Here is a 27,938-nt window from a genome sequence, read left to right as displayed (position 1 = left end):
GACAGCTTAATCGATGCAGGATAAATGACTGCATACTCAGACGGCGAGGCTGAGAGTGTTTAATGCCCTCCAGTTCAGACAAAGGACGTTGTTAAAGGTGACAGTGACACTGTGCAGGACCTTCTGTGGGCCGTGAACATGCATACCCACACAGACACACACACACACACACACACACACACACATATACACACACACTTACACACACCCACCCCCACACACACACACACACACACACAGACACACACACACACACACACACACACACACACACACACACAGACAGACACACACACACACACACACACAGACAGATAGAAACCTTCAGTCTTCCCACCGTCGGGGAGAAAGGACCTGACAGACTCCAGGCGGCGGGGGGGTGGGGCTGTAGGACCTCACACTTAGGCTGTTGTTTCCGCAGGTGATAAGCGGCACTGGAAGGCTGATTAACTCACACCAATCAGCAGTGGCAGCGTGACGAGGGAGGCTGTTGTAAAACTGTCTGTCAAGACTAGCCTCGGTCCCCTCCTATGAAGCACACTAAGTCTTCAGTCTGTTAAACTGTAAAGGGTCCCAAAGCCCTTGGCTAAAACCACATCAGTCTGTTCAGTTGACCCTGCAGAGTGGGCTGTGTTTTTTAGGGGGTGGGGAATAGCTTCCCAGATACAATGCCCATTACTGAACCTCGGACAATGGTTACCATGGCACTGTGCATCAGCATTTGTTTTGTCTGTGTTGACCTTGTTTCATGAATTTGATGCATTGATGCACCTTGCTGTTATGCAGTTACATGGGAAGGCCTTCTGACTGTAATATTCCAGTTTTGTCTACTTATGCGCTTGTGTGTTAAAAGATTTAGCTACACAACGATGTGACTGATAATTCACACCCATAAAACCTACAAGGGTTGGCACAGTAAATTCAGTGCGTTTGTCTGTGTGTGTGTGTGTGTGTGTGTGTGTGTGTGTGTGTGTGTGTGTGTGTGTGTGTGTGTGTGTGTGTGTGTGTGTGTGTGTGTGTGTGTGTGTGTGTGTGTGTGTGTGTGTGTGTGTGTGTGTGTGTGTGTGTGTGTGTACTGTGATAGATACTGTGCTTGGGGTATAGAAGAAAAAAAGCAGACGGATTTTTTTTTCTCTTCTGGAAGAGGGTGGAGAAGATGAAGGAATGAGAGCGTTGGGGGGAGGACAGGACGGAGGGGTGCGTTAGGGGGAGGACAGGACAGAGGGGTGCGGGGTTTTGGTGCTGGCAGAGACAGGGTCTGGAATGCCGGGAATGAGCAGATTAATCCCGTCTGGGTGGATAAATGATTAGCACGGCGCAGATCTCCAGCAGCGCTTGAGTGCTAGTGCGCCTCCTACCACACACAGTCTCAAGGGTGTGTCTCTGAGTGTGTGTGCATGGTTGTGTGTGTGAGACAGAGTGCGTGCGTGCCTGCATGGCTGTGTGTGTGCACTTATGTTTATTTGTGTGTATGTTTGTGTGTGAATATGTGCGTTTGTGTGTGAGCATAGTATTGGCAAACATGTAAATTAACAGGGTGTTATTTACCTTTCATCTTTTCACCTTCATCGACAGTTCCTTTCTGTCCCACCGATAGATGAGGTTGCACACATTTCCCTGTACCCTTATCTAGATGGAACAAACAGAAACACTTTAAACTCATATGAAATGGCTAGATGACTAGACTTGAAGCTGCTTTGCCACTGAAGAGAGTTTAGTTGAAATGGTTTCTCCCCCTAAAACCCCTTTTCATATTTAATAGCATCACATTCCTGCTTCATGTTCCAAATAGATTCCCACTGAGGCAAAACTGAGGCAATCAGAGGTGGAAATTTCATATTATGGCTGAATTTAGGGCTTGCGGGCAGGAAAAGCCTTTTGATTAGGTTTCTCTGTACTTTGTTGGACAGCATGAGTAGTATGTTGGCTTATTGCCACAGTTGGACAAGGAGTGAATGGATGTGTCTGTGTCTAGCCTAGTGGCTGAGAGAGAAAGAGATGGAGATGAAGAGGAAATCTTTGATCTTCATCAGGGTGAGAGAGAGTGAGGGATGATGGAAACTCAAATTGAAGAGACTCATGATTCTCATGAAGCTGGCCATGTTGTTATTTTTTCACAGGTCTTTTGTATTTTGTCAGCATATATGTCTTGACTACATATTCTTAAAACATGCATTGGCCAGTGGGAGTAGAGAAGAGATAAACACACATCCTTATATGTTGAATCCATGACACACGTATTGGACAAATGTCCCCCATCCCATGATGGTCAGAGCCCAGACCAGACACGGGACCAGACATCAGATTGGGCCAAGAGGGAGAAGGCCGCATGGGTTGTGATTAGCCTGCATGAGTTAACTTGGCACAAGAGTAAGACAAATTGAATAATGTTACCCTTCTGCCATCCAACCTCAAACCGAGTCAGACAGGACAGACACAAGATGTTGGCCTTACTTGATTTTTTTATTTCAGTCCCGTAGTGCATCACGAGAGACAGACCCTGATGATTTTATAGGGTCCCTCTACCAAAGACTCAAAGAATTTAATTGAATGAAATTGAATTAATTGTTTATTCTATCCTGGTTAGGTCTTTTAAGGTTGTAATTTGATCATTCAACACCGTAAGAAACCAATTTAGATGAGGTAAAGCCTAATTCTGTATCAGCTGAACAGAGCACTGAGGAGTGCATGGATGTTCCATTGTGGCTGTGGCCTCAACCCCTGGCCATGGAGATCTGGCTTGTTCTCTCTCTCTCTCTCTCTCTCTCTCTCTCTCTCTCTCTCTCTCTCTCTCTCGTGGTCTCAGTGCTCTCTATCTTTTCAGAGGCTCTGCTCTGCAAAGTCTCTCTCTCTTTGTGTCTCTCTGTTTTTCTTAACCAGCCGCCCACTTCAGCACCGTCTTTGTCCTTTTGACTCTGGGCAGCATCTGTGGGCGATTATTAGAGTCTAGAGTGATTGTTCACACTTCATTGCTTCCTGGTAATTCCAGGCATTAGAAGTCAATAGCGGAGCTTGGCGGGAAGCCAGTGGCTCAGTGTGTCACACAGAGCTTTATTGTGAGGGAAGTGGTGTGGGTGACCTCTTCCGGCTCCTCTGACACCCTTCCCTCACCATCCCTGTGCCCCTACCAGGAGAATCACCGGCGTTCTTGAGTCGCTGAATAAGTGTTGCCTAGACGTTAAGAAAGCCTGTTTATATTAGTTTATATTAGGGGATGCTTTCATCCAAATCAACTTTCAGTACAGGAAAGGTACATCCTCAGTGAGCTCCCTGTGGGTGGAATATATGACATCTGTGTTGTTAGCATCCATAACCATGACTCATGACTACAATAACCATAACCATGCTCTCATCTATTTTAACAGCATGCCATTTCTTATTGAGCAATCTCAATCTTTCCCCTCAGCATGTTTGTTTTGTAGTTTTCTTCTGCTAGATAATATAAAAAAGGAATCATTGCACAGCAAGTGCTGTATTCTTAGTTATTAGATCCAGATTATTTCCTTTTCCAATTTAATGTCATTTCTCTTATCCTTTCAGTCACTCCAACCCATTTTCGACACCCCTCCCTCTCTCTCTCTCTCACACACACACACACACACACACACACACACACACACACACACACACACACACACACACACACACACACACACACACATACTCTCTGTTTGTCTGGGTGTGACATATTGATAAATGAAACCAAGTCCGGACGCAGCTCCTCACCCGCAGAGGCCTTGCGGGATTCCCCGACCCGTGGAAAATGACCTCTTTTGATCTGCATCACAAGAGGGACAGAGCTGAGCTGAACGGAGCATGCTCAGTAGTCTTGCCTCCGCCTCAGCTCCTCTGATGGCCAGATGGGTTTCGGAGGCCCAAAGCTGCCCTGAGAAATGCTTGCCTACGGTCCCTCTAGATAGGGAAGAGAGGGGCTACACCCTTTTATATACCACGCCGTGAGGAGATGAGCAGCGGGATGAATGGAACTCCTGCCTGAGACGGTTTTCAGTTTCAATTCCGTTGAGGAATTCCAGTGAGAAGAGAGGAGGATAGAGTGATGGGGTGATGGGATGAGAGAGTAAGGATCATGACAAAAGAGAGGAGGGCGTGGAGAGCAGTCGTGAGGAAAGGTCCTGTTATGGGACCTATCCCCTTAATGCTGTGCGTATGACTTCACTCGCTCCAAGTGAGTGTCACGCCGCTGACTAAAGAGGTGTCAGTCACCGTGAGTGATTGCCGCTCTGACCCCGCACCTATTCTGAAAAGTCGCCGGTCAGCTCCCAGTCATTCTGCTGTCATCGGCTGCTCCCAGTGCTGCACGCTCCCACTGACCAAAACAGGTCAATCAGCACGGCCCCCTCTCCCCCACCCCCCCTCCACAGAGCTGCGTTGTTATTCCAGACCTCTGACTGAAGCAGTGAGTCAGTCCAACACTGGTGCACAATGCTGGCCACTGTAGGCTCAGTACGGCCCGCCGCCACAGTGAGGGATGCACAGGCTCCCCGTAGCCCCCTCCACCTCTACCCCCTTAAGAGAAGAGTCAAGGTCGTCCACATAGTTTGAGGCTCAGGGAGTGTTTGTGAGAGGAGGACAGTGGAGGAATAATGGTGTGAGTTTGACCTGTGAGCCTCTGCAGCCCTGCTGGGTTGTTAGGAGAAGGCGAGCCAAGCCTCCTCAGCAGAACATCATCAGTTACTCAGCTCCTTTTTTTCCTCTGGTGTCAGCAAACAAGGACGCAGTGGGAATGTGTGGGGTGTGTGTGTGCGTGTGCGTGTGCGTGTGCGTGTGCGTGTGCGTGTGCGTCACTCTGAGAAAACACACAAATTGCTTACTCTAATGTCTGAGGTACTCACTGCTGATCATGCAGTCTGCTGTTGGCAGCTGAGAGCTGCTGTCCTCTTATGCCACCTCTGGGGTGAGATCACTTCCTGATCAGAACGATAATCCTGACAGGACCTGTTCAATTACACCAGTCCACGGTTTAAGGCCCTTTCTCTGTTTGGTCAAATATGGGTTTCCTGTGCAGATAAAACATAGCTATGTGCCTTACGGGTCTGTTTGTGTTTACGGATGCCTGTGTTGGTCCGTGTGTTTGTATGTATGGGTGTAATAAGAATGATTGACAGGTGCTCCTGGAATAACAGTCAGAAAGCCTGAGACAGGTGGGTAGGACCATTAGAGGACACCCCAGAGCTGACCTCTCAGAGGGGGTTATGCTTATGCAGCACACAAACCAGCTCTTTCTCGCTCTCTCTTACACACACACACACACACACACACACACACACACACACACACACACACACACACACACACACACACTCACACTTACACACACAACCACACACACACACACACACACACACACACACACTCACACACACACACAGAGAGAGAGAGGTTTTGGATGCGATGCAAAACAGCGAGGCCTTGAGTTCAGCTGCTGGATTGGAGATGATCTTAACTCTTTTCTCTCTTTGCTTTGCTGAGTTGAGTTGATGGAGGATCCTGTAGCATAATTGATTGGCCTTTCTCCAGGGTTGCAATGGGATAATGTATTTTCCCACGCATGTCTGCAAGCTTGCCTAAATGGCTGCAACTTGCCATAACACGTTTCTCTTGCACACCCACATGTAAATGGAGAAAGTGCTATTCCTGAACAGGGGGATTCGCTGTGGTCGAGGCAGACCCCCCCCCCGGGTCTCTGGCAACTCTGAGTCCTGGGTAGATTTATGGGAGTCTGACAGGCTGCTGGTTCTGCGGGCGGCTCATGCTCTGTGGGAGATGAAGACTGATTACTGCAGCCCCCTCTGACTCCGACACTAATATCTGGGCGCTCATATTTTAACGTGACACAATGAATTCTTCTCCTCTCATCCACGTCCTGCACCTAACCCCTTGTACTTCGGCTGCCACAATGGAGATCCAAACCACACATTTCACCGACTCCCCTCGACAACACCAGGGCTGTCTGCTGAACCAGCCATCTCCTGCCAAGAGCTGGAGAGGTCTCAACTTCAGGGAGGCTCTCACAGACACAAAACAGATGAGGAGTCCTCCTCTTCTTGAGTTGTGTAGGAATGCTTTAGATCATTGTTTTATATGTTCTTCATGTCTTGTTGTATTCTGTTGAGCATGAACATGTTCCTATCCCTATATGGAAATGAGGGGAATTTTGACAAAACCAGCAGTGACCATCAAACTTTTTCTTTTTGATCATATTACACTTATTTTTCTACCACAAACTTAACCCATTCACATTCAGCTAAAGTTCTGGCCCCTTGCTGCAGCTGTGACCAACTTCCGACCTTCAACCTCACACCACCCCCATCTGTAACTGTAACCACAGGTGACGTCAACTTGTCTGTCCCTCCAGTCTCCAAAATTAAACCTCTGACTGGTGATATGGTCACCCGCATACAAATGAGCTGACAGCCAGGGCTCAGGTTGTTTTCTTTGGCCACCTTCCTGCTATCAGTGACTTAGAGCAGCAGCCAAGAAACCATCTCATTCCACCCAGGTTCCAGAAGGTCTCAGTCCTGCTCCATATAAAGAGAGCTTTGTGGTGTTGAAACAGCATTGTGCGGGGGCCCCACTTTTGTCCCACTTGTGAGATTCCTTGCCTGTGGTGCTGGGCAGAGAGTATGCCACCTCTTCACATATCTGTCATCTGCTCGGCCCCGTCGTCCTCTCGCCTGCCCTGAGGAATCTACAGCTAGAATTCCCCTCATATAGTCTACCTCATATAGAACACAACGTCAGATCATTTGGTATAGTTGGCTGGTGACTTCGGCTTCGAGGTAACACAGAGATGGGGGATTTACAGACTAAACAGAAGTGCTTGTGTTCATGAGCCAGCTGTCTATCAGCTTGACTTACTCCTGGGGGAGGTGAAAGTGATGGATCCTGCCTTCGGTCCGCCGAAGACCTATTATACTATTATAACTATAACTAATAGCTATTACAATGCACTAGTAGTGCAATGTGCACTAGTTACGTCAATGGTTGTTGCCAGCCACCATCAACAGCTCTCTAGATCTGCAGAGCAATGGATCTGAAGAGCGCGCAGAAGAAGCAGCCAGTCGTCCTGGTTATGGTACACCAGCTGCAGTATTGCTCTCTGACTCCTCATCCATCCTGTTCCTTGGCCCCTGTGTCAAGACTGCATATCCCTCTCATTGATTGGATCAGGTGTCATTGGCATAGGGTGAGAGGAAAAGAGACGGAAAGAGATAGGCCAAGGGAAGTCAAGAGCCAAAGAGAGAAAGATGTGTGTGTGTGTGTGTGTGTGTGTGTGTGTGTGTGTGTGTGTGTGTGTGTGTTTTTAATGATTCACCCAGATGGCCCAGCTTTCTAGTTCATTTACGAGCACAATTACACAAACCTTTTAGATTTTGTATCTTTCTCTATGCCTCCCCTTTACACACACACACACACGCACTTGGGCACATACACACACAAACAGCTCTGCAAGTACATGTAAGCTTAATACTCTTTTAACCTGATTTCCCTACTGCGTGCACTGGATTTAACTAGAGAGGAAGGAGATGCCAAACTTCTAGCTTTTCACTCCATTTATTTATCTGTTTTAATGTGGGTCAAAACAAAAACGTTTATTATGTCAGAGATCTAGTTTAGTTAGTGGCTCGTCTGGATGTAACTAGGACAGGGTCTGATAAAACATGCAGTGTTCCAAGCTGCTGAGGACCTTATTTACTTTAGCTTTTACACTAGCTGTGTGATATCCAACAGGTTTCATTCTGAACTCGGAGCCCTTGGAGTCTTTCTGTTTACTAAACTTTCCAATGATGGGATTATAGGCTTTGGACTGACTTAGTGTGGACTGATTTTCTTTAATTGACCCCAACGCTCTGAAAGGTTTTGTCCCCCCGTAGGCAAAGGCATATAATAGCAGCAATGCAGCCAGCACCATTCAAACTGACACTGGCTGCCACCTGAAAATACATTTACAAAAATCAAAACCCTGTTTTTGTCATCCGTTTACAGCTTTAGCATTAAATGTCAAAGTGATAAAATATCAGTTTAGAAATAGTTAAACTGTTGCATTAAAAAGGTATGCTTGGGCACAGCCTTTCCTGTAGGTGCAATGGGGTGATTCAACTGTCATTTGGGCTTTTAGGTATTTGCTAAAAGGAGGGGCAAGGAATGGCCTCATGGTATCCACTTTTGTGTCTGTGGACATGGAGTGGGCTTCTTGCTCTCGTGGTACAGTGAATAATGAGGACATCACTCATTCAGTTTGAATGGAGATCAGTTCTGAAATGGTGTCGGGGAAAGTATACAAACCTGTTTGCTAAATAATTGAAGGTAACCAGGATTGTGTTTACTTGAGACTTGAGATCTATCCTGCACATGGTTTTAATCCATCTTTTGCTATATTACAGCTCAAAGAAAGTAAAAAAAACTGCTACTAGATAAGTGAGGTTTTCCATGAACTAATACAGACTTCTCTATGCTTAATCTACACCCATTCCTGGTTTGTGAAGTGATCCTCTCTTCTCTGTTTCCCTCATAGATCGAGAGGACCAATCCATTCTGTGCACGTGAGTACCAACCGCTCATTTTTTTTCCTCCAGTCCATCTTTGTCAACACTACAACGACTTCACTCTTCTCCACATCACAGAATATTGCTTTTTGCTTCTCAGATTAATAGTTACTTTGACAGTGTTAGTTGAACAACATCCATACTTAATTGAGTTTACCCCTCACTGACTACCCTTGCAAATTGCCAATCAATCACACCATGTTCTTGTAAATAGAATGGTATTTTATACCCCTGCTTACCTATTAAAATCGAACTGAATGGAAGGTCTGGATCCCTGTGAACAACAAGCCTGTACATTGTCTGGTCTCACTCCCATCCTTTCTACAGTGCCAGATGCCATTTTTTGTTAGATTTGTGTGCCTGGATCAGAATCTATCTCCCTAAAGCAGTTAACAGGGATCTCAGAGATTCCCCCCCCCCCCGGTGCTCCCCATCAGCCCTCCTACAGGCCGCCTGTGGTGAGAGGGGCTGGGGGTGTGGGGATGCTGGCCAGCCCTGCTCTGACTAGAGCCCCCTGCCTTAACTGGGACATAGAATAGGAGTGCAGCAGCTTTGTGAGCTGTAAAATGAACCTGTGTGTGTTTTTTTGCTTGGAGCTGGGTTGTGTAGTGTCAGGCTATCCTAGAAGGAAAAACACAGAAAAACATCCCACCGCAGCTTGTGTGATTAAGGTGTCGGGGTATAACCGCAGCCTATCCCTGGAAGCCGCCTGGTCTGGTGGTAGTCTGGCTGGTTTTGCTTTCCATGCTCGGATTCTTACGGTGAAGGCCGAAGTGCCGCGCTCATGCCTCCCGACCGCAGTAGGTCCATGTCGAACCGTGTCGGCTGGCCTGTGGGGGGTCTGACACACACACTTATCTGACCTCTGCCCTGTGGAATCTCCCACCTGAAGCGTTGACGCACACACTGGCCCTGTACGATGTTGCTCAACATTCCAATCATCACAGCACATGATGCCCAAAGCTAACAGATTTCAGACACGAGCTCTGGCATCGCCGCCCGTGAGACTATATAGGGACCACAAACAAAATGCAGCCCTGTTCTCTGCAAAGGCGACATCCATCACCAAATGAGGAGCGAGGCTTTCAGTGTTTTCTCTCTCTAATGGGTGGTGGTCGGGCTGTAATGCTTCTTGGAATGCAGGCCAACCTCTGGTTGGTTCATTTGCTCGAGCACATATCTTGAGCTTGAATGTCCTCACTTTCCCTCTCTTGATGGTGTGGTTTCACTCAACAGTCTTGATCCAGACGGTGGTATCATAGCTAAATAGCGTTGTCATCAACATGAGAACTACTGGCACCTGGCTATCACTGTATCCAGACAGAGCGGCTCAGAGATGCCCTAGTTTGGTACTTTTATGTAACTTATCTTTTCACCAGCCAACACTGACCAGGGACAGTTTCATATTTTTAACCTTTATGTCACATTTTAAACTGGTTAACTCCCTAAATACCGTTGTGATTAACACTGAGCAGTACTGTTTCCTGAAGGAAAATAAAAAGGTCATCCACAGACCTTCTCACTCTTCTTGGGAGAGATGGTGACCGTACGATCAAAATATAGCTACGTAATCAACGGCAAGTCTCTGTAGACTCCAGAACTCCCATTCTTCACTAAATTCAAACTCTCCAAACTTGACTGGGCCTTCAGCACAGAAAAAGATTTCACATCAGTCATAGGGACTGAACCGCTGGGATCAAATGGACACGGGTCCAACTCAAGGTGTGATGTAGGAGCAAAGCACCCTCTGTAGTATCCATCTCTGGACGACAGCTGAGCCTTGAGTGTTTGTTGCCTCTCTCAGAAAGGCCTCATAGGAAGTACTTCCCTCTTGTTCATTCATTCAACCAGTAACTGAATGTTGACTAATTGGCCGACTTGAATACAAAACAAATCCCATTTCCTGCTCCACCGGGAGATGAGTGACAAAGGCTGTTTGTGAATCTGCCTGGGCCCAGAGCACTGGCGCTCTGCTGGTGCTCGCTGTGAGCTGCGGCCCTCGTGAAGGCATCTGCCTGTGCCACCCTAATGGCAGCCTGCCGTAAAGCCACCGGTATGCGCTGGATAGGGGAGACCCAGAGGAAACGGCCGGTGGAGTTGTGGGCTGGTCCCCACTGGGGCTGTCATTAGAGCCCAAGGCCCAAAAAAAGACCCGCTCTGCTCCTACCAGGCTGGGCAGCGCTCCAGACCCAACCACCAGACCAGACCAGACCAGACCAGACCAGCCCAGACTAGAGCAGAGCGAGCCCACTGAGCGCAGTGCGGCGTGTTCTGCACTCCACTCTCTGATATCACTTAATCCCTCTTCTATTCCAGTCGTGAGGCCAGTTGAGGTTTTGATTGTTTATATTTGTCTGTTTGTCTGTTGTCGTAGGTACGTTGTGTCATACATGCCCATAACAATGAAATAATGAATGTGTGTGTGTATGTATGCCCGCGCGTGTGTTGAGATCTCCATAAGGGGCGTTCTGAGGGAACTGCTCACCACCAGTGTGACGGGTGGTTATGTGGTCATGCACTTACTTGTGTCTTTATGAGTGAGTGAGTGAGGGAGGGAGCCCATATTTCAGCTATTCACTACAGACCTGTGCTACACAAACCAGTGTGTTAAACACAGCAGGCAGCCACCACAGGAAATGTGCTTGTTTTAGCAAGGCTAAACTAGGGCTGGTCTTGTTTGTTGTGCTCTTTTTTATGGGGGGGGGTCCTTGTCCTTTTATCTCTCGTCTGCTGTTCTCCCCCCATCTTTTTACTGTCTGCTGTGTGCGTGTCCTTTTATGAAGGGGCGAGTCTGGAGCAGGGAAGACGGAGAACACCAAAAAGGTCATCCAGTACCTGGCCCATGTTGCCTCCTCGCACAAAGGACGAAAAGACCACATTCCTGTGAGTGCATACCCACACGCCCCCCCCCCCCCCCACACACACACACAATACAATACACACAAATACACAGACACAAATATATTTATTTCAACATAAGTATATTTTCACACAAATATACACAGGCTCACACATTGACACAGTATTACTGTGTTTTTCTTGTTGCCAGTCCGGTTTTATTCAGCTGTGGCTGAGGATGAAACCCTACCCTTAGCATTAACACACGCCATGCCAAGAGCCGTGATAGCACTGCTTTCATGGCATTCTCATCGCCATGTTAACTCAGATGGTCACCGCTCTAGATCCGTGGAGCCCAGTGCCTGTCTCAGTTGTGGGTGTGGTGTTAAAAATGTTAATGAGGGGAAAACCATGGCATTTTGTGTGTGTGTGTGTGTGTGTGCCTGTGCTGTAAATACTGTCAGGTTGCTCTTAACACTTTGTATTTGTTTATCTGTAACAAACAGCCCGAATCACCTAAATCATCACTGAAGTTACAGGCAAGTGATCCTCTGCTTCTTCCCAAGTCCTCTCTGCTCTCTGCTCTCTGCTCTCTGCTCTCTGTCGGCATGTGCTATTTCTCTGATGTGCTCTCACCTCTACATAGACATACTGTTTGTGTATCTTGCGTTGAGTCTCTTAGCCATTTGATGAGCTACTTTTGTGCAAACTTTTTGGCTGCAAAGGTGCAACATCAAGAATTTGTATTATTATTATTATTATTATTATTATTGCTCTTCTGCCGTGTTGTTTGATGCCAGCCTCTGCCTTTGGCTGTGTGTGGTGTTGGCATCCCCCAGGCAGAGGACAGAAGCACAGCAGAGATTCAGTAACGCAGCCAACACTTATGATTGAGGATAAACTTTGCTGTTTCCTTTGGCATTGATTTGTATTTCATATTTGTGTAGAAGAGCTTTTTCATTTGTGCCAAAAATATCACAACACAGGGGGTTCTCTCATGGAGGGATGTGATAAGAAAACAAACAGACAGTAGTAGCGTTAGTACAGTAAAATCCTCCTACGATAGCATCAACATTTACACTTGTAATCTCCTCTTTGCTTCTTCTCCTCACACTAAACCCCTCACTTCAGCTGCTCGGTACTCGCTCTCTCCCTCTCTCTTTTTTGGGGCTTTTTTGTTACCTCTCTCTGTAACATCTTCTCTTTTTCACCATAACTAACATGCATGAGTGGCATTCTGTAACAACATGTCAGATCACATGTCAGATCATGATCATGCACAATACTGCAAATATTCCCAAAACAGAGGGAATCTGTTTATGGAGATACTTAACCAGAGGTGATCCTGTAACACCAAAATGCCAGGAGCATGCTGATCTGGTTTTTCACACTGGTTGTCAGTCATCTTTCTGAGCTGAACACTTCAACATGTTGCCAGTGGCCTCTTCGTTATAATCGGCGAGTGTGCTTGGTGATTATCCATATAATGCCCATGACTAAAGCACAGATTTGTTTGGTCTCTCTGCCTTGTTTATACAGTTGCGTATTCTACTGCGCAAGGGTCGCACGAATGCTGTTTGCTTTCAAGCGTCTAGGACCTCACACATGCTGCAGGGGTTTATCACATTATTTTTCCATAATAACTCAGAACATTCTGGAAATCGATGCTCCAGGCACCCCCCGGGGTAGCGATCTCCTGGCGTGGCGTAATTCACCGCCTGCCTCGTAGCAAACCTGCCCCTGAACACCTCCTCTCCCCATCCAGTGATCTGACATGAAAGCATTCCTTAGTCTGATCCCTGTCAGCGCTCTCTACTGGAACAGATTTTTTTCATTTTGTCCTCTCTAACTCAAAGCTGATGAATTTTCGGGGTTCCACAGTTTCACAGAAGCCTTGGTGGAATGCGCACATTGGAATGATGCTTGTGTAGGCCCCAGCGTGTGTGTTTGTGCGTTTGTGTGTAATACATCTAGAGGTCTGTCTCGTTGCTCGGTCGGGGTTGTGTTACGCTCTGCATCTGGGGCCTGATAGAGAACCCTAGACAAGTACCCCCAACGCCCCCACCCCTCTTTCAGGGCTCCCTATCTGCGTCCAATTAAAGCTGGCTATGTGAGCTGGCTGCAGAGGAATGTACTGGGCGGAGAAGAGGAAGAACAGCAGCAGCCAGAGGAAGAACAGGACCACAAAGGTGCAGGGAGGAAGAGGTCCGCAGCCAAAACAGCAACAGGGTTAGACGAACAGTAGCCCGCGGCTCCCAGGCCACCCGGAGAAAGAGAGGCAGCCCTCCCTCAGACCAGTTTAAAAGAGGTCGAGTAGCTTTAGTGCGGCGCGGTGTTACTCTCATGTACTGGGCATGTACTCTTTTGCGCTGTGTCCCAAACCAACCGGGTTTTGCTTGTGTACCAGAAAGCCTTCTGGGTCAGGGCCTTCTTCTGCATGTTAGAAATGGGCCAGTTCTCCAGCACATGGCTCTGCCTCCCTCTTTCTCACTCTCTGTTTGCCCTTCTACAGTCTCTCCCCCTTTCTCTCTCTGTCTCTCACACGTTCGCTCTATCTAGGGCTGGCCCACATTTTGTCGCAGGGCCCTGCTCTGGTTGCCATTTTGCCCCTCTTGAGTGGGTGAAACTGGAGAGAGCGCCTCCGTCCCTCAGAGGCCCCACTAACTAGGCCTGCTGTTATGTGGCCACCGGGGCTATTTCTGGCCTTCCGGGGCCCTTGCCCTGCTCTGAGTGGCTGGAACACAGTCCTTGACATCCCCAAAGAGAGAGGAATGTCGCTCTTCAGTGCTACTGGTCTTTCAGCCGTGCCCTACCCAGCCTGGAGAGGGAGAGGAGAGCGGGGAGAAAAGAGAGGAGCGAGTTGGGAAGACTAACAGAGAGAAAGACAAATAGAAATAGGAGAATGAGTGAAAGTCTGAAAGACTCATAGAGAAACAAAAGCAGCCAGAGGAACTCCTCACAGTCACAGGAATTTGTAGAGAAGGGAGAGGCTGGCACTCACTGCCCACATTTAACAGCCTCTGTCAGGCCTCCGTCCTTTTTCCGATGATTACAATAAAAGTTAAAGATCTGGTTTCCCCGACTCCTCCTCCTCCATAATACAGGAAAAAAGGCCAAGCCAACAATTTGTGAAGCATGCTCAGAGCAACAAAGGAAGCTGTACCTGATCATTTATGGATTAATATTATGCTTTGTTGTTTCGAGGGGAACAGTAATAACAAAACTCTGCTTATCAGAACATGCAGAGTACATGATAGCTTTGCCGTATATATTGTCCAGGCCCGTTAGTGTTTCCCAACAGAGTGGATTTATTTGTTCGCTGGCTATACAATTAAAGCAGTGTTTTCCATATCACCCTGCCCCAGGTCATGTTTGTCATGTAGCACTGAGCCGTCGCAGAGATGTTTGTGTTGTCTGGGGTCTGTAGTATGGCTCTACCCTCTGAATGTGAGCTGTATATTTGTTCTCTAGAAAGGGCTGTAAGCTCCAGACGACCAGTGGTGCTGTCGTGCTTAATCTCCACCACCCACATCTGTTGATCTGTTTACCTATCATTGCCTCTACCATGGGGTTTTACACTATTAACTGTTTCATGCACATGTTGCCTGATCTGAATGCTGAATTTAGCACTGCAATATGTTGGAGGAACTGTAGTCTTCTTAGCCTTGCTCTGTCAAAGTTTTTAATAGTCTAGCTAGTGTCAAGGTTCTTGATAATTTAGTGTGTCTGCATTCTTAGTGAATGCAGTTTGTGAAATATGCCCCTCCAGTAAATTTGATATGCTCTTTTATGTTTGTTTTTCTGCTCATTAACATACCAGCTGTGTCTTCACATTGATACATTGATTTTGCTGGTGTTTTTTTTATTCTTTTTTTTAAGCTTTCTAGTCTGTATCAGTATATCACTTATAACAGACCATAGAACATTTTTCTGTACAGTTGAGCAAAGTCATATGATTTCTATTTCTACATTTTCTAAAGTGTTTATTTTTGCTTTATTAAAATATCTCCACATGGGAAATGCACGACCTGAAGCATAGAAATAGTTATTGGCACAACTGCTCCATAGCAGATCATTTTCAGCAATCACTTTCAACATTTTGTCCACCTCAGAATTGTGTTAAGTCTTTTATCTTTCTCTCTGTCCTACAAGGTTTGTGAAACTCTGACCTCATTCTTATTCATGGTCCTAAATGGACTTCATCCTTCATCTGTTTGGGGTTGTTTTTCTCATTCACCCTGCAGTCTCATGTTATGTGGAGTTTGATGTTGTGGCTTTGTGTTGGATAGGAAGTGACGTTGTTTGCTTTTTTCTTTTCTCTCTCTTTTTTTTTCTAGCAGGGTGAACTGGAGCGTCAGCTTCTTCAAGCCAACCCCATTCTCGAGTCCTTCGGGAATGCCAAGACGGTGAAAAATGACAACTCGTCGCGTTTTGTAAGCACCTGCCCCAAACTTTGCGAGTCATGGGATAGAGTCGGGTATAGAGTTTTCAGAGAGTGCCTCAGAAGGTAGTGACAACAGGAATACTGGAAGCGTTAGTTTTTTACCACAGGAGAGGTTTAGAAAATAAACACACCACTTTGTGGGATTTGTCAAAAGTGAAAAAATAAAAAATAAAAAGTGCAGAAGGTGATTCCAGGTGATGTTAATCCAAGGAAGTGTTCTGTATGTCTGGCCATCTATGACTGCTGTGGGAAGTGCTCAGTTATCTTCAGATCCTCACGCTGAGCCGGAACCCGTGAGAAGAATGTAGCTCCGCTCATTCCTCACAAAGGTGTTACTGAACTCTCCTCTCCAAGCCGTCAGCTCAGGCGGTGCAATGGCGTCATCGCCACATTTCTTCAGCGAAAGATCCACCTCCCCACGCTGGGAATCCAGGGGTACTCGACACGGCGAGTTTACCCAGATGCCCCAGTGCTGAATACCACACAAGGGTGGTGCCGGCCACATCTGTACCTGCTCCCCCCATTCCCATGTGTCACCACTCCCAGACCCCCCGGCTCAGATGCTGGGGATTCCTGGCACACCGTGTTTTGCCCATAAATAGGCATGGCAGGACCAGCTTTTCTCCCCTCTGGGTTCTGAACTCCAGTGTGTTTTAGTGCGGCCACATGGACCATCTGTGGCTGATGGTTCCCAACATGTACAGCCTGATTCAAACCAGACTGTGTGTGTGTGGCTGACAGCAGGCCCTCCTGTGGCTCAGTCTTCGAGAATGTCCCAAGCATCAGAGGGGATGGCATTTAAAACATCGCCACTAACTAGGCTGGTATGATGCACAGTGGCTACTGCTAACCTCTCTTTATCTCTGCTCCCCACAGGGAAAATTCATCAGAGTCAACTTTGATGTCACCGGCTACATTGTCGGAGCCAACATCGAGACTTGTATCCTTCAGGGGAGGAAGAGGGAAGGGAGGGAGGGTCAGAGAGAAAATGGAGTGGGGACAGGTGTTTGTATGTGTAAGTGAGGAAGAGGGCAGAGGGAAAGGGAGTGAAGTGGAGTGAAGAATAGGAGTTAGGGAGCGTAGGAGATAAGGAGGGAGGGAGTGGAGGAGATAAGGAGGGAGGGAGTGTAGGAGACAGAAGGGGAGAGGGGGAGATAGGCAGTCTAAAGGCAGGGGTGGGGTGGGGGGGGGGTTGAGAGCGGGGATGTGGTTGGGCGGGCGGCGTCTCCAGAGTTTATGCATCACCACAGGAATGCGGCCCTAGCGGGGACCCTCTGTGAGACGGCGTCAGGCTTCTGTTCCCGCTGCAGGGTTTGCTCTCGCGCTCTTTCACTAAAAGCAGAGCACCTCTCTCCTCATCCCCTGCTGGGGTAGCGAATGGCACAGACCTCTCTCTCTGTCTCAGATTACTGCTTTTGGTCCCCCCCCTTACAGGATTGAGGGCTTTCGCAACATTTGGCAGAGACAGCCAGTGTGATTTACAAGTTGGAGTGATGTGTCATTTTATGAGATTTTTTTTCAACCCGAGTGGAAAGAGCACTGTGCTCATTGTTGTGTAGATTTGCCTTGGGATGCACATGAGCCTCCAATGTCCTAATAGTTGCCACACCATCCTAATAGATCCAAGCCTCTTTAGTTCCCAAAGATAGAGTTTCCCAAAGATAGAGGGCTCCTAGTATCTAACTTCAGGCTGCAGTTTCTCTCAAACACAGAAAGAAGTTCATAGATGAGAACATCTGAAACTATTTCACTGGTCAAAAGTTGACAAGAGGTTCACATAGAGCACCATCGGTGTTCCTTAACTGGTTCGAACAGACCTTCTGGAAAAATCCCGAGCCATACGTCAGGCCAAAGATGAGCGAACCTTCCACATCTTCTACCAGCTGCTCGCCGGAGCAGGGGAGCATGTGAAATGTGAGTGGCAGCCTTTGTCATGAATGGTGTCAGTTTAATGGGGCTATGTCAAGCCCCCCCCCCCCCCTCTCCCAGAGAACACAGGACACTCTCATTTTATGGGTCCTCAGAGAAGATGGGGGGGGGGGGGGCTGAATCACAGCTGTGTGTTTTCTGCTTTTGTTATAGATGTGTTGGAAAGCCACAATTCTCTTTGTACTGTTACGTTCCAGTAAATGTTCATTTGATAGGATCGTAGCTTTGGCATGTTTTCGTGTCAGTCCTGACCCAGGTCGTGTGGTGTAAAGTTGCACGGCTCCTTCTGGAATTCATGGCTTTTGTCTGTGTCATCCGATTCCAGCCGACCTGCTCTTAGAGGGCTTCAATAACTACCGCTTCCTCTCCAACGGCAACGTTCCCATTCCTGGCCAGCAGGACAAGGACAACTTCCAGGAGACCATGGAGGCCATGCACATCATGACGTTCAATCATGAGGAGATCCTGGGTCAGAGCACACACACATACATTACACTGTGAACACACACACACACACACACACACAAGTTGCACAAGTTGTGCTAATCATGAAGTAATATTTTAACTTGAGTCCTTTTGTATGAGCCTTAATAGCTTTTCCCTATGCATGACATAATGTATTGTACAGAGCCCAACCATAAGCAAGCACACTCACACACTTGTTGCATGATCCTCCATCGTAAAGATCACCCTTTCCTTTGCAGCCATGCTTAAGGTAGTCTCAGCATGTCTGCAGTTTGGCAACGTCGTCTTTAAGAAGGAGAGGAACACAGACCAAGCCTCCATGCCCGAGAACACAGGTGAGCCATGGCCCGAACGCTGAGTGTTAATCAAATTAATCACCAGCTCAGATCCAAGTGAAACAACACTGCTGTTCATCATGGTAATTAATGTTCATAATTCTCACCACCAGGCCCAGTAGTTTGAGCATGTTTTGACTGAATGAAAGCCATGTATATAACATTTTTATGATGACTAATTCCATACTCAGTCTCTAAGAATTTGGCATTAAAGCATCTCACAGCTTGCGCTACATTCTCGCCCAGGGATGCTAGGAAAGTAAAGGGACTGTTTTAACAGATGTTTGGCTCAGGCCCTCAATGCATGGGTGGTCAGATATGCCAGAATGTTTACCTTCAGAGGAAAAGAAACAAAGATCAGCGATCATTTCGTCAATTTAAGAAACTAAAGTCCATGAACCTTACAAAATGGTGAATGCCTTTACACACTATTTCCTTTTGGTCCGCTGCTGGGCTTGGAAATGCTAAGGTGCATGACTTGAAGGGGCTATTAGTTGTTCCCTTCAGCTCAGTCACTCACCATTAGTAGCCAATTGTATTTGGCAGGTTATAAGGCCCAGTAATATGCAGAACAAATGAACCTAAATGAGATGCTAGTGTTTAATCCATTTTAGGAAGACATTTCCCAAACATGGATGATCCCGCACATTTTCCAGACATAGATGCTATTTTGAAAGTAGATTTAACCTTCTACCAGTTATTAGGAGACAAACAAGTTTTTTCCCGGCTGAATTCCTTTTCAAACATCGCACGCAAAGAAGAAATCAAAGCGTAGGACCAAAGCACTGAACGTTTTTATGTCAGTTAGCTCACACATCTGGGTTTTCCATCGGGTGGTTCTGTCTCCAGTCACCATGTCCCTATCTCTGTCCCTGTCCCTGTCCCTGTCCCTGTCCCTGTCTCTCTCCCTGTCCCCCTCCTCATCCAGCTGCTCAGAAGCTCTGTCACCTGCTGGGACTGAATGTGATGGAGTTCACCCGCGCCATCCTGAGTCCCCGCATCAAGGTCGGCAGGGACTACGTGCAGAAAGCGCAGACCAAAGAGCAGGTACTGTCCAGTGGGCCACGCCACACACATGGCACCTACTGTACGTCTGCATCCACTATCAGTCTTGTACATGCCCCCCCCCCTCTGTGAGCTGAGTTCTGCTGTTAAAGGGGAGTTTTTCCTTGCTTCCTTGTCTTGTGTGTTTGGGTGTAGAGTTGGAGTGTCAGATGCACATACTTTGGCGCTCTCCCCCCCCCCCCACCCCATGCCTTCATCCTGCTTATCCTCATCCTCTTCCTCTCCCTGTGCCTCAGGCTGACTTTGCCGTGGAGGCTCTGGCCAAGGCCACATACGAGCGTCTGTTCCGCTGGCTGGTGCACCGCATCAACAAGGCCCTGGACCGCACCAAACGTCAGGGAGCCTCCTTCATCGGCATCCTGGACATCGCTGGCTTTGAGATCTTTGAGGTGCACCCCCACAACAAAACACTAGAAAAATGCAGACAGTTACAGCAGCTCCTCACATAGAGTCTGTTGTTCGGCAGTTTCGGTGTTTGTCCATCTGTTGTAAGCATCTCCCTGTTGCGTCTCCTCGACAGCTGAACTCTTTCGAGCAGCTCTGCATCAACTACACCAACGAGAAGCTGCAGCAGCTCTTCAACCACACCATGTTCATCCTGGAGCAGGAGGAGTACCAGAGGGAGGGCATCGAGTGGAGCTTCATCGACTTTGGCCTAGACCTGCAGCCCTGCATCGACCTCATCGAGAGGCCGGTCAGTACACCAGTCTGACAGTGTTCATGACTACAGCATCTGTTATGTTGCGTAACTGCCTGTGTCAAGGTCAATTTGCTGAGCACAGTGCTGTTTCCAATTTAAGTTCAGACATTTACTTTGGAAATAGCATGCTGAATCAGCACAGAGTTTCAAAAAAAGAGTACAAAATAGAAATGTACCGGAAATAAAAAGGTGAAAAGGATGAATATAAAATTAAACTTAAAAAGGATTCTATTTGGCTTCACAGGCTGTAGTGTACCCACCAAACTGAATGGATTTTATGGAACATGAAATGTAGTTCAGTTTAGGCTTGATTGAACCGATTAAATCAGTTTTGTTGTTTCAGTCTGTTTGCAGCAGAACTGTTGCCTGTTCATCGCTCCTGTTGTCATTTCCTCGTGCAGAACAACCCCCCAGGAGTACTGGCTCTGCTGGATGAGGAGTGCTGGTTCCCCAAGGCCACGGACAGGACGTTTGTGGACAAGGTGCTGCAGGAGCAGGGCACGCACTCCAAGTTCCAGAAGCCTCGTCAGCTCAAGGACAAGGCGGACTTCTGCATCCTTCACTACGCCGGACGGGTAGGTTCTGCCTGTGTGCCCCCGGCCTCTGTCTCGCCACCCTCACCCCCCCACCCCCACCCACCCTGCCACAGCTCAGATGTTGCTAAATAAATGATTAGAGCCTGATCGGGTTGGTCTTCCCCGAGGATGTTGTACTGTACCTCTGGGAAGGGAAAACAAACAGACTGCTCTATTTGGTTACTGAATTAAAAAAGGGAAGGAAAGTATTATATTCATGTTTTTTCATGTCCATTGTTATGGTCATTGTCTGACCATTATCATACAAAATCTAATACTGTAGCAGAAACATTTTAAGTTTATCCTACCAGTAAGCCTGTGTCCTTAGAAGACTCCTCCACGAACCCTGAACTTTTTAACTTTCGAGACGGTACTGTCGAGTTTCGTATCAACAATAAAGCCTTTGCTTTAGTGCTTGTAATGTGACCATTCCAACCGACTTTTTTGTCTGTTCTGGTTAGCGTCTTTTATTTGATTTTTATGGCCGTAGCTTGTTACTTGTTGCCATGGATGTGGATTTTTGGAGCACCGAGATCACTCCGTTTGCACAAAAGCCCGTTTGTGTGGCAGAAAACCACATCTGGTTCCCATTAATGGTGGGGGGGGGGGAGATTTAATGTTACATAAAAAGGAGGAATTTTCAACTCCACACTTGGCTTGGTTGGGGCCAACAACATTGGCCATGCAGACATATGGGGAACAGGATTTTCACATTAGCACTTATGTCATGTCTACCTCTGAGAGGTTCCTCGGCAGAGGTCAGAGTTCGCGAGAATGTTTATCCAGCACCTCCTACTGAAACAGCAGCCAGCTCGGTACCACTAAGCATCTGAAATTACTTCTTGATAAATCTCAACCGAGCTCAGCCCAAACAGAGCTGTGATATCAGATCGGACAAGATTTTGACGAATTAGGGCTTTGGGTTGGGGTGTCGGGGTGAAGAATATAAGCTTCCCCGACGTTCTTAAGCCTGCGCAACACCAACTCAAAACACAGAGTCTGCCAGAGTGAATGCCAGGGCCTGTGTAAGGTCAGTGCTGGGTGTCAGGGTAGAGTTAACCTCCCCAAAGATCCAAAATGCAGTCAGGTAAACAGACCATCAGATTGTCTTCATGAGAGAGAGACAGAGATCTAGACATCTAGTTCATTTCCATTTAACAATGCTGATTGGCTTTAAACTGGGCCAGTTCCCATCCCTCACTCGTACCCAAAGAAAACCAGTTTCAGGGAGCAGCTTCCTTTGAGTGCACAGCCGTCCAGTGTTGCGGGGCTGACTCAGGCCTGGCCAGAGACGGAGGGGTTTCCCCCGCTGAGTGTGGGGTGGGTCCAGTGCTCCCCCCTTTTTCTTCCAGGGACACAGTGTTGCCCAGGGGTCGCTTATTCAAGGGTTCAGACTCCTGCTCTCTACAAGGCCCGATTGTTTCAAGGCTACTTACAAAGCTTGTTATGAGAGTGACATGTAGCGGTAATATACACTAATTATGTGTAATCCTAGTGGTGAGAGTGGTGGTCCAGAGACTTTTTCTTCTACTTCTGCCCTCCCTCCATCCCTTCTCTCTCTCTCTCCGGTGTCCCTCAGGTGGACTACAAATCAGATGAGTGGCTGATGAAGAACATGGACCCCCTGAATGACAACGTGGCCACGCTGCTGCACCAGTCCACAGACAAGTTTGTGGCTGAGCTGTGGAAAGATGGTAAGCCTGATGTCCATACACCTCCCCCAAACACACTTGTCCGCCGTCCACCAGGAGGATTTTGATTTAAATGTAACCCAACAAAGATGGCTTTCTCAGTTGTATGTATGCAGGGAAATCATGGATGCCATGTCTTGAAATAAGACAGTATTTATGTTGGATCTAAAGTCATGGTTGTTACACTCCTTAAAAATCTCCTGAATGGATCCTTTGTTTCTCTCTTATAAAGCAGGACAGATATTCCTAGTTACCAGTGGGAATCTTCATACCTAATACAGAAAAAAAACATTCTATTAATATTAAAATCTAACCGTGTTTGAACCACTTTGCTAATAAGCTAGAGCTCTGGAATAGTGATACAGTTCATTGGCCTTGTAATGCTGAATAACTCTTAACACTCTTGTTTGTGTGTGTGTGTGCACTTTGATTGCATGTGTATCACAGTGTGTGCCCTGTATGTAAGTACAGTAGCCACATTTGTTCTTGTCTCTTTGGTGATCTGCTGGTCCTCATTGCTCTCACACCCTCTGCCTCTCTTTCTCTCTCTCTCTCTCTCTCTCTGTACCCGTCTTCCACTCGTTCTCTCTCTCTTTCTGTCTCCACCTGTCCTCTTCGTCCTGTTCTCTCTCTCTCTCTCTCTCTCTCTCTCCCTCTCTCTGTGTGTGTTTTGCCACAGAGATTCAGACCTTTCAGAGAGCCTCTTTCTATGACAATGTATCTGGTCTCCATGAGCCTCCAGGTGAAGGCACGTGTTGCCCTTACCCAACCCCTTTGTGCTGGCTGCTGCACCCGCTCCACGCTCACTCCTTCCCCCATGAGTGCCCATCCATTGCCCACTGGCTTTGCATGGCCCAATGCACTGCTATAGCAATGCAATATTAAGCAAGGCACTTCCTGTTTCTGCTAATGCTATCAGCGCCTGTTGGAGCTAAACCCAAACTCGCTAACAAACAAAATGCTTACAGTGCAGAACATGTAGAACATGTAAGCTGTCTTTTTCTTATATTATAAATTGGTACGTGTAGTGATTAAATATAGTTAGCTATCATGTATGGACTTACATACATAATACATATACAGTGAAGTGCCATGGCCTTTTTGGCCAGTTTTCAGTTCTAGGATCAGTTTCAGACTAAATCTAATTATCAGTAATGCAACAACATTCAAACTCATACTGCTGTTCTCTCCTGGACCATATTCAATCCCCTGTGTCAAGTACTGATTGTGTGTGTGTGTGTGTGTGTGTGGTACATCTCATGCCCTCACCGTTAGGTGCTTGAGCAGCTGCAGCATGTTAGCAGGATGTGGAATGGATAAACTATTTTGAACCTTTCATGTAGAAATAAAAAATTTGAGACATAGATATGATCGGCCTGTAAAGGAAATGTGCTCAGGGTCATTCTAGTTCGTTCCGTCTGCGAAACTCATTGAGGGCTGATCATTAGGAGGCTGCTGTCCTCTTTCTTCTCTGCAGGCGTCTTGAACACACAGGGACTGGGAACTATTTTCTGTTTGCGACGTCATGTTTTTTCCCTCGTGTTGCGTTTGGACTTTTACTCTCTGTTGATTTATATCTGTGTTTACTAGCCTCAGAATGTGTCATATGTCTGGCATGTGTTAGTTTAGGCTTTCTTTTCGCGGCAGAATAAAAGTGCTGCAGTATCAGCCAAAACCTCCGTTGCGTACCATATCTCCCTCTTGAGCTGTGGTCCTGACAAAGAGACCAGATTGAACAGAGGGCAGTTGGCTAAACTAATATTTGGAATGGTCATTTTTTTTACAGAAAAGTGCTTGTTTCTGTGCTTGGGACATTAGCACAGAAGAAGCGTTATTCACTAAGTGAAGCACTCTCTGTCAGCTGGGTGCAGTTATTTGTCGCCACAATAGCAAAGAGATGCTGTCACACACTCGCTTTGGGATACCACCCTGCCAACCCACATGAGGGTTGCTCCACCCCTTTCTAAAGTTCTTTTCTGATGTCTTCCGCCACCATTGAATAATTAGATAAAATATTGACACAATTTGATATTTTGAATTGGCTTTATGTTTGACTAAAAAAGCTTCTAGATGCTAACTTAGAACACATTTAGGCAGCTGAGTTTGTAAAACCACATCTGAATGGCCCGAGTGCATCTGCCAACTAGCTGACCCAGTAAAGGATTGCTGAAAGGACTCGCAGGAAAGGCAGGGCTTTCAAATGTTCTATGGCCAAACTGGCTCTAAACACTATCCACCAATGCACAATTCACACCAGGACTGTGCAGCCATTTTGGGCCTATGAAATGCATCTACCCCTACAGGCTGTTTCACTAGAATGGAGGGTTTTTTAACATATTTTTATATGAATCAGAATACAAAATTATTTGATTTGCATATTTGTGGAATTCTCTCCAATTCCTTCAACGAAGTCAGGAGATTTACCTCCACAGTGGGCATGTTCCTAGATCATCCTCAGATACCATGCCAGTCCTTGTCATTTATCTGCAGATTTTTGAAAGGCAGCATTCGTTTATCTGGTTTCTCTATAAAGTGTTTCTTGGCAAGGACAGACATAGAGGAAAAGAAGGTTTATTTATAAGGGAAATATCCAGCTGCAAAATAATATTTTCTTAGATCTAGGTTTGTTTTGGAATCGTTTGCTCCTGCTCAACACTTACACTATATAAGGAAGGAGCTCTCTATATTGTTGAATACAGACTTTATTATGTGGTCTCTGATATGGGGACTGCTATTTTTACTGTGCACCCTACTAAGCAGTTAAACACATAAGACACTCCTGCTGTTCAGCACTAATAATATAATCCATAGCCAGTGTAAAAATGTCAATGTCTGCCATCTTCAGGCAAACGGTAATGTTTAGTAAGGTTCTTTTCTGCATGCTTTGTGATAACTCACTGAACAGTGGGCTGTAGGACTTGGCAATTGGAGCGTTCCACAGGAAGAAAGCCATGCAAGTGTGACTTTGGTACTAATCATTCCTTTCTTCACCTCAAGATGGTCTTTTTGGAGTAACTGTTATTGTTTGCACGGTACAGCGACTAGTTTGGAGTGATTCTTATTGTTTGCACGGTACAGCGACTAGTTTGGAGTGACTCTTATTTTTCGCACGGTACAGCGACTAGTTTGGAGTGACTCTTATTTTTAGCACAGTACAGCGACTAGTTTGTGACTGCCGCTGGAAAGTCATGCCTCTTGAGACTACTTGTGTCAGTGCCGCAGGGCGCCTGTGGTGGCTGTAATTTGGTAGTCTAGGGATAATCTGAGCTGCATTTATTTTATCAAAAGGAAATGTGAATATTGAGTGGTGAGTTTAGCCACACACACAAAAATAAAAATAATAGACCTGTGGCTAAGTAGATGTCTGTGTCCAGCGTGGATACATCTGCCGTCTGTGCGCAGATGTCTCCACTGCGCAGAGCTGTTACCCATCATGCCTCGTTGTGTCCACTGTGCAGATGAGTAGTGGTCTCTATTTGTCTCTGTGTGTGTCTCGGACGTTCCTCATCCCCCCCTGGCCATGCCCTCTGTGTCTGCCTCTCTCACTGCTTCTGCACCCTGTCCATGCAGCCTCGTCCAGACCCACCTGACTGTGTTTCTCCCCTCCCGCCCGCAGTGGATCGGATCGTGGGCTTGGACCAGGTGGCCGGGATGAACGAGACGGCCTTCGGCGCCTCGTACAAAACCAAGAAGGGCATGTTCCGCACAGTCAGCCAGCTCTACAAGGAGCAGCTGTCCAAGCTCATGGCCACTCTCCGAAACACCAACCCCAACTTCGTGCGCTGCATCATCCCCAACCACGAGAAACGGGTGAGTGGGACAGGCGGCCCTGAACTCTCTTCCGGATCGTTCCATCTCCAGGGGCCGCCCGGGGGCATGTGGAGTTGTCGGGAAAACAGCAACCAAGTCATTTGGGGGTGCTGGGGTGGCGTGCTTGAGTTCATGTCTATGGGATATGGGTCTGTGGGCTTGTGAAGTTGGAGCCGAACCCATCTTTAGAGACTTAATTAAGGTATTTCTCTTTCCCCTCCACAACCACAAATGAATGCTGCAAATGGCCAGTGACCACAGAACAGGCAGACTACACAGGGGTTTTTCAAAGCTCTACCATCTCTGGTTGCACCCATAATCCTTTTATAGTGCTCCGATTCAATTTGTGGTCAAAACTAAAGAACTCATGCCTAATAGTGATGAACTCCTCTAAACCGCTCACTCTCTGTAAACAACCTCAGTTTAAAGACTGGAGACAGTTAAGGAAACCAGTGATTGTTTTTCACATAGGGTAGACTCAAAGGGTTATGAGTCAGGGTGGATGTTCTGCAAAGACTCTTGTGTCAGCCTGTCAGTTATGTTTGTGTATGGTTTGGGGGCTTCAGCCCAAACTCCAGGAATCTGTCAGCTAAAGTCACGAAAACAGCCAGCAAACTAATAGACATGACCTGAATAAAGCAGCTGTAAAAAGTAAGCCTGTGACTACAATGGGCGACTTTTGGGCGACAAAATTGGGCGACAAAATTTGAACCTGTTTATGAACCTTTAAGAACTTTAGACCTGTTTATGAACCTTCAAAAAACATCTTTGTATTTTCACTTCCTGTGTCTTTCCACACACCCATTACATTTTACAGTCAAATATGATATGGAATGGGACACTATCAACCAGCCAACACTTGAAAAGTTATTAGGTATTTTGGCAAAGAACAGCTAATCATCTCTCCTCTTGTGTCTGAACTCAGGCAGGTAAGCTGGACCCACATCTGGTTCTAGACCAGCTGAGGTGCAATGGTGTGCTGGAGGGAATCCGTATCTGCAGACAGGGCTTCCCCAACCGCATCGTCTTCCAGGAGTTCAGGCAGAGGTACAGGAAACTTCCTAATGATGATGCCATTGTTTAATTTGATGGTCTTGTTTAGTAAACCTAACAGATACCTCGACGGAGACACAGATAGCGAACCAGAAACTGCTGTCCATTACAAATCCTATTTACGTGTATTGCTGTTAGATCATTTCTGTTGTTCTCACACATATACAGGGAAAGATATCGGACACAGATCTTCCTCACCTGCAGTCTCCTCTCTCTCCCCTCACAGATATGAGATCCTCACTCCCAATGCCATTCCCAAGGGCTTCATGGATGGCAAGCAAGCCTGTGAGAGAATGGTACAGAAACCAGCCTAACACTTCTTAATGCCGGGCTAATGCACCGCCTACACTAGACATTTATATAAAGCGTAATCATAGAAATGAAGACACAAGGTGTTACTTAATGTCACAAAGGGAAAATAGTCTAGGATGCATCAATCAAAATAATGTGTAATTATTTAGTATTT

The 27,938-nt window shown here is 46.8% G+C and overlaps 1 protein-coding gene across 6 annotated transcripts in view; it reads left to right on the top strand.

Annotated features, from left to right (window-relative positions):
* Positions 1–27,938, top strand: part of LOC105898778 (myosin-10) — a 65,656-nt gene that overhangs the window by 22,336 nt on the left and 15,382 nt on the right. For 3 of the 6 annotated variants that reach the window (XM_031572004.2, XM_031572007.2, XM_031572015.2), the window contains exons 4-20: positions 8,537–8,564; positions 11,351–11,450; positions 11,912–11,944; positions 15,743–15,838; positions 16,726–16,789; positions 17,665–17,763; positions 18,104–18,247; positions 18,483–18,578; positions 19,507–19,625; positions 19,880–20,032; positions 20,164–20,337; positions 20,745–20,918; positions 22,498–22,612; positions 23,289–23,351; positions 26,226–26,419; positions 27,345–27,466; positions 27,699–27,768. In XM_031572004.2, coding sequence (XP_031427864.1) covers positions 8,537–8,564; positions 11,351–11,450; positions 11,912–11,944; positions 15,743–15,838; positions 16,726–16,789; positions 17,665–17,763; positions 18,104–18,247; positions 18,483–18,578; positions 19,507–19,625; positions 19,880–20,032; positions 20,164–20,337; positions 20,745–20,918; positions 22,498–22,612; positions 23,289–23,351; positions 26,226–26,419; positions 27,345–27,466; positions 27,699–27,768 — 1,844 coding nt within the window. The remainder of the gene's footprint in view (positions 1–8,536; positions 8,565–11,350; positions 11,451–11,911; positions 11,945–15,742; positions 15,839–16,725; positions 16,790–17,664; positions 17,764–18,103; positions 18,248–18,482; positions 18,579–19,506; positions 19,626–19,879; positions 20,033–20,163; positions 20,338–20,744; positions 20,919–22,497; positions 22,613–23,288; positions 23,352–26,225; positions 26,420–27,344; positions 27,467–27,698; positions 27,769–27,938) is intronic. The other 3 variants (XM_031572026.2, XM_031572039.2, XM_031572034.2) reach the window with 3 other exon arrangements.

Source organism: Clupea harengus, chromosome 1, assembly GCF_900700415.2.
Source record: "Clupea harengus chromosome 1, Ch_v2.0.2, whole genome shotgun sequence".
Classification (NCBI taxonomy): Eukaryota; Metazoa; Chordata; class Actinopteri; order Clupeiformes; family Clupeidae; genus Clupea; species Clupea harengus.
Note: the sequence above shows the minus strand (reverse complement) of the source record. Positions and strands in the feature narration are given on the sequence as shown.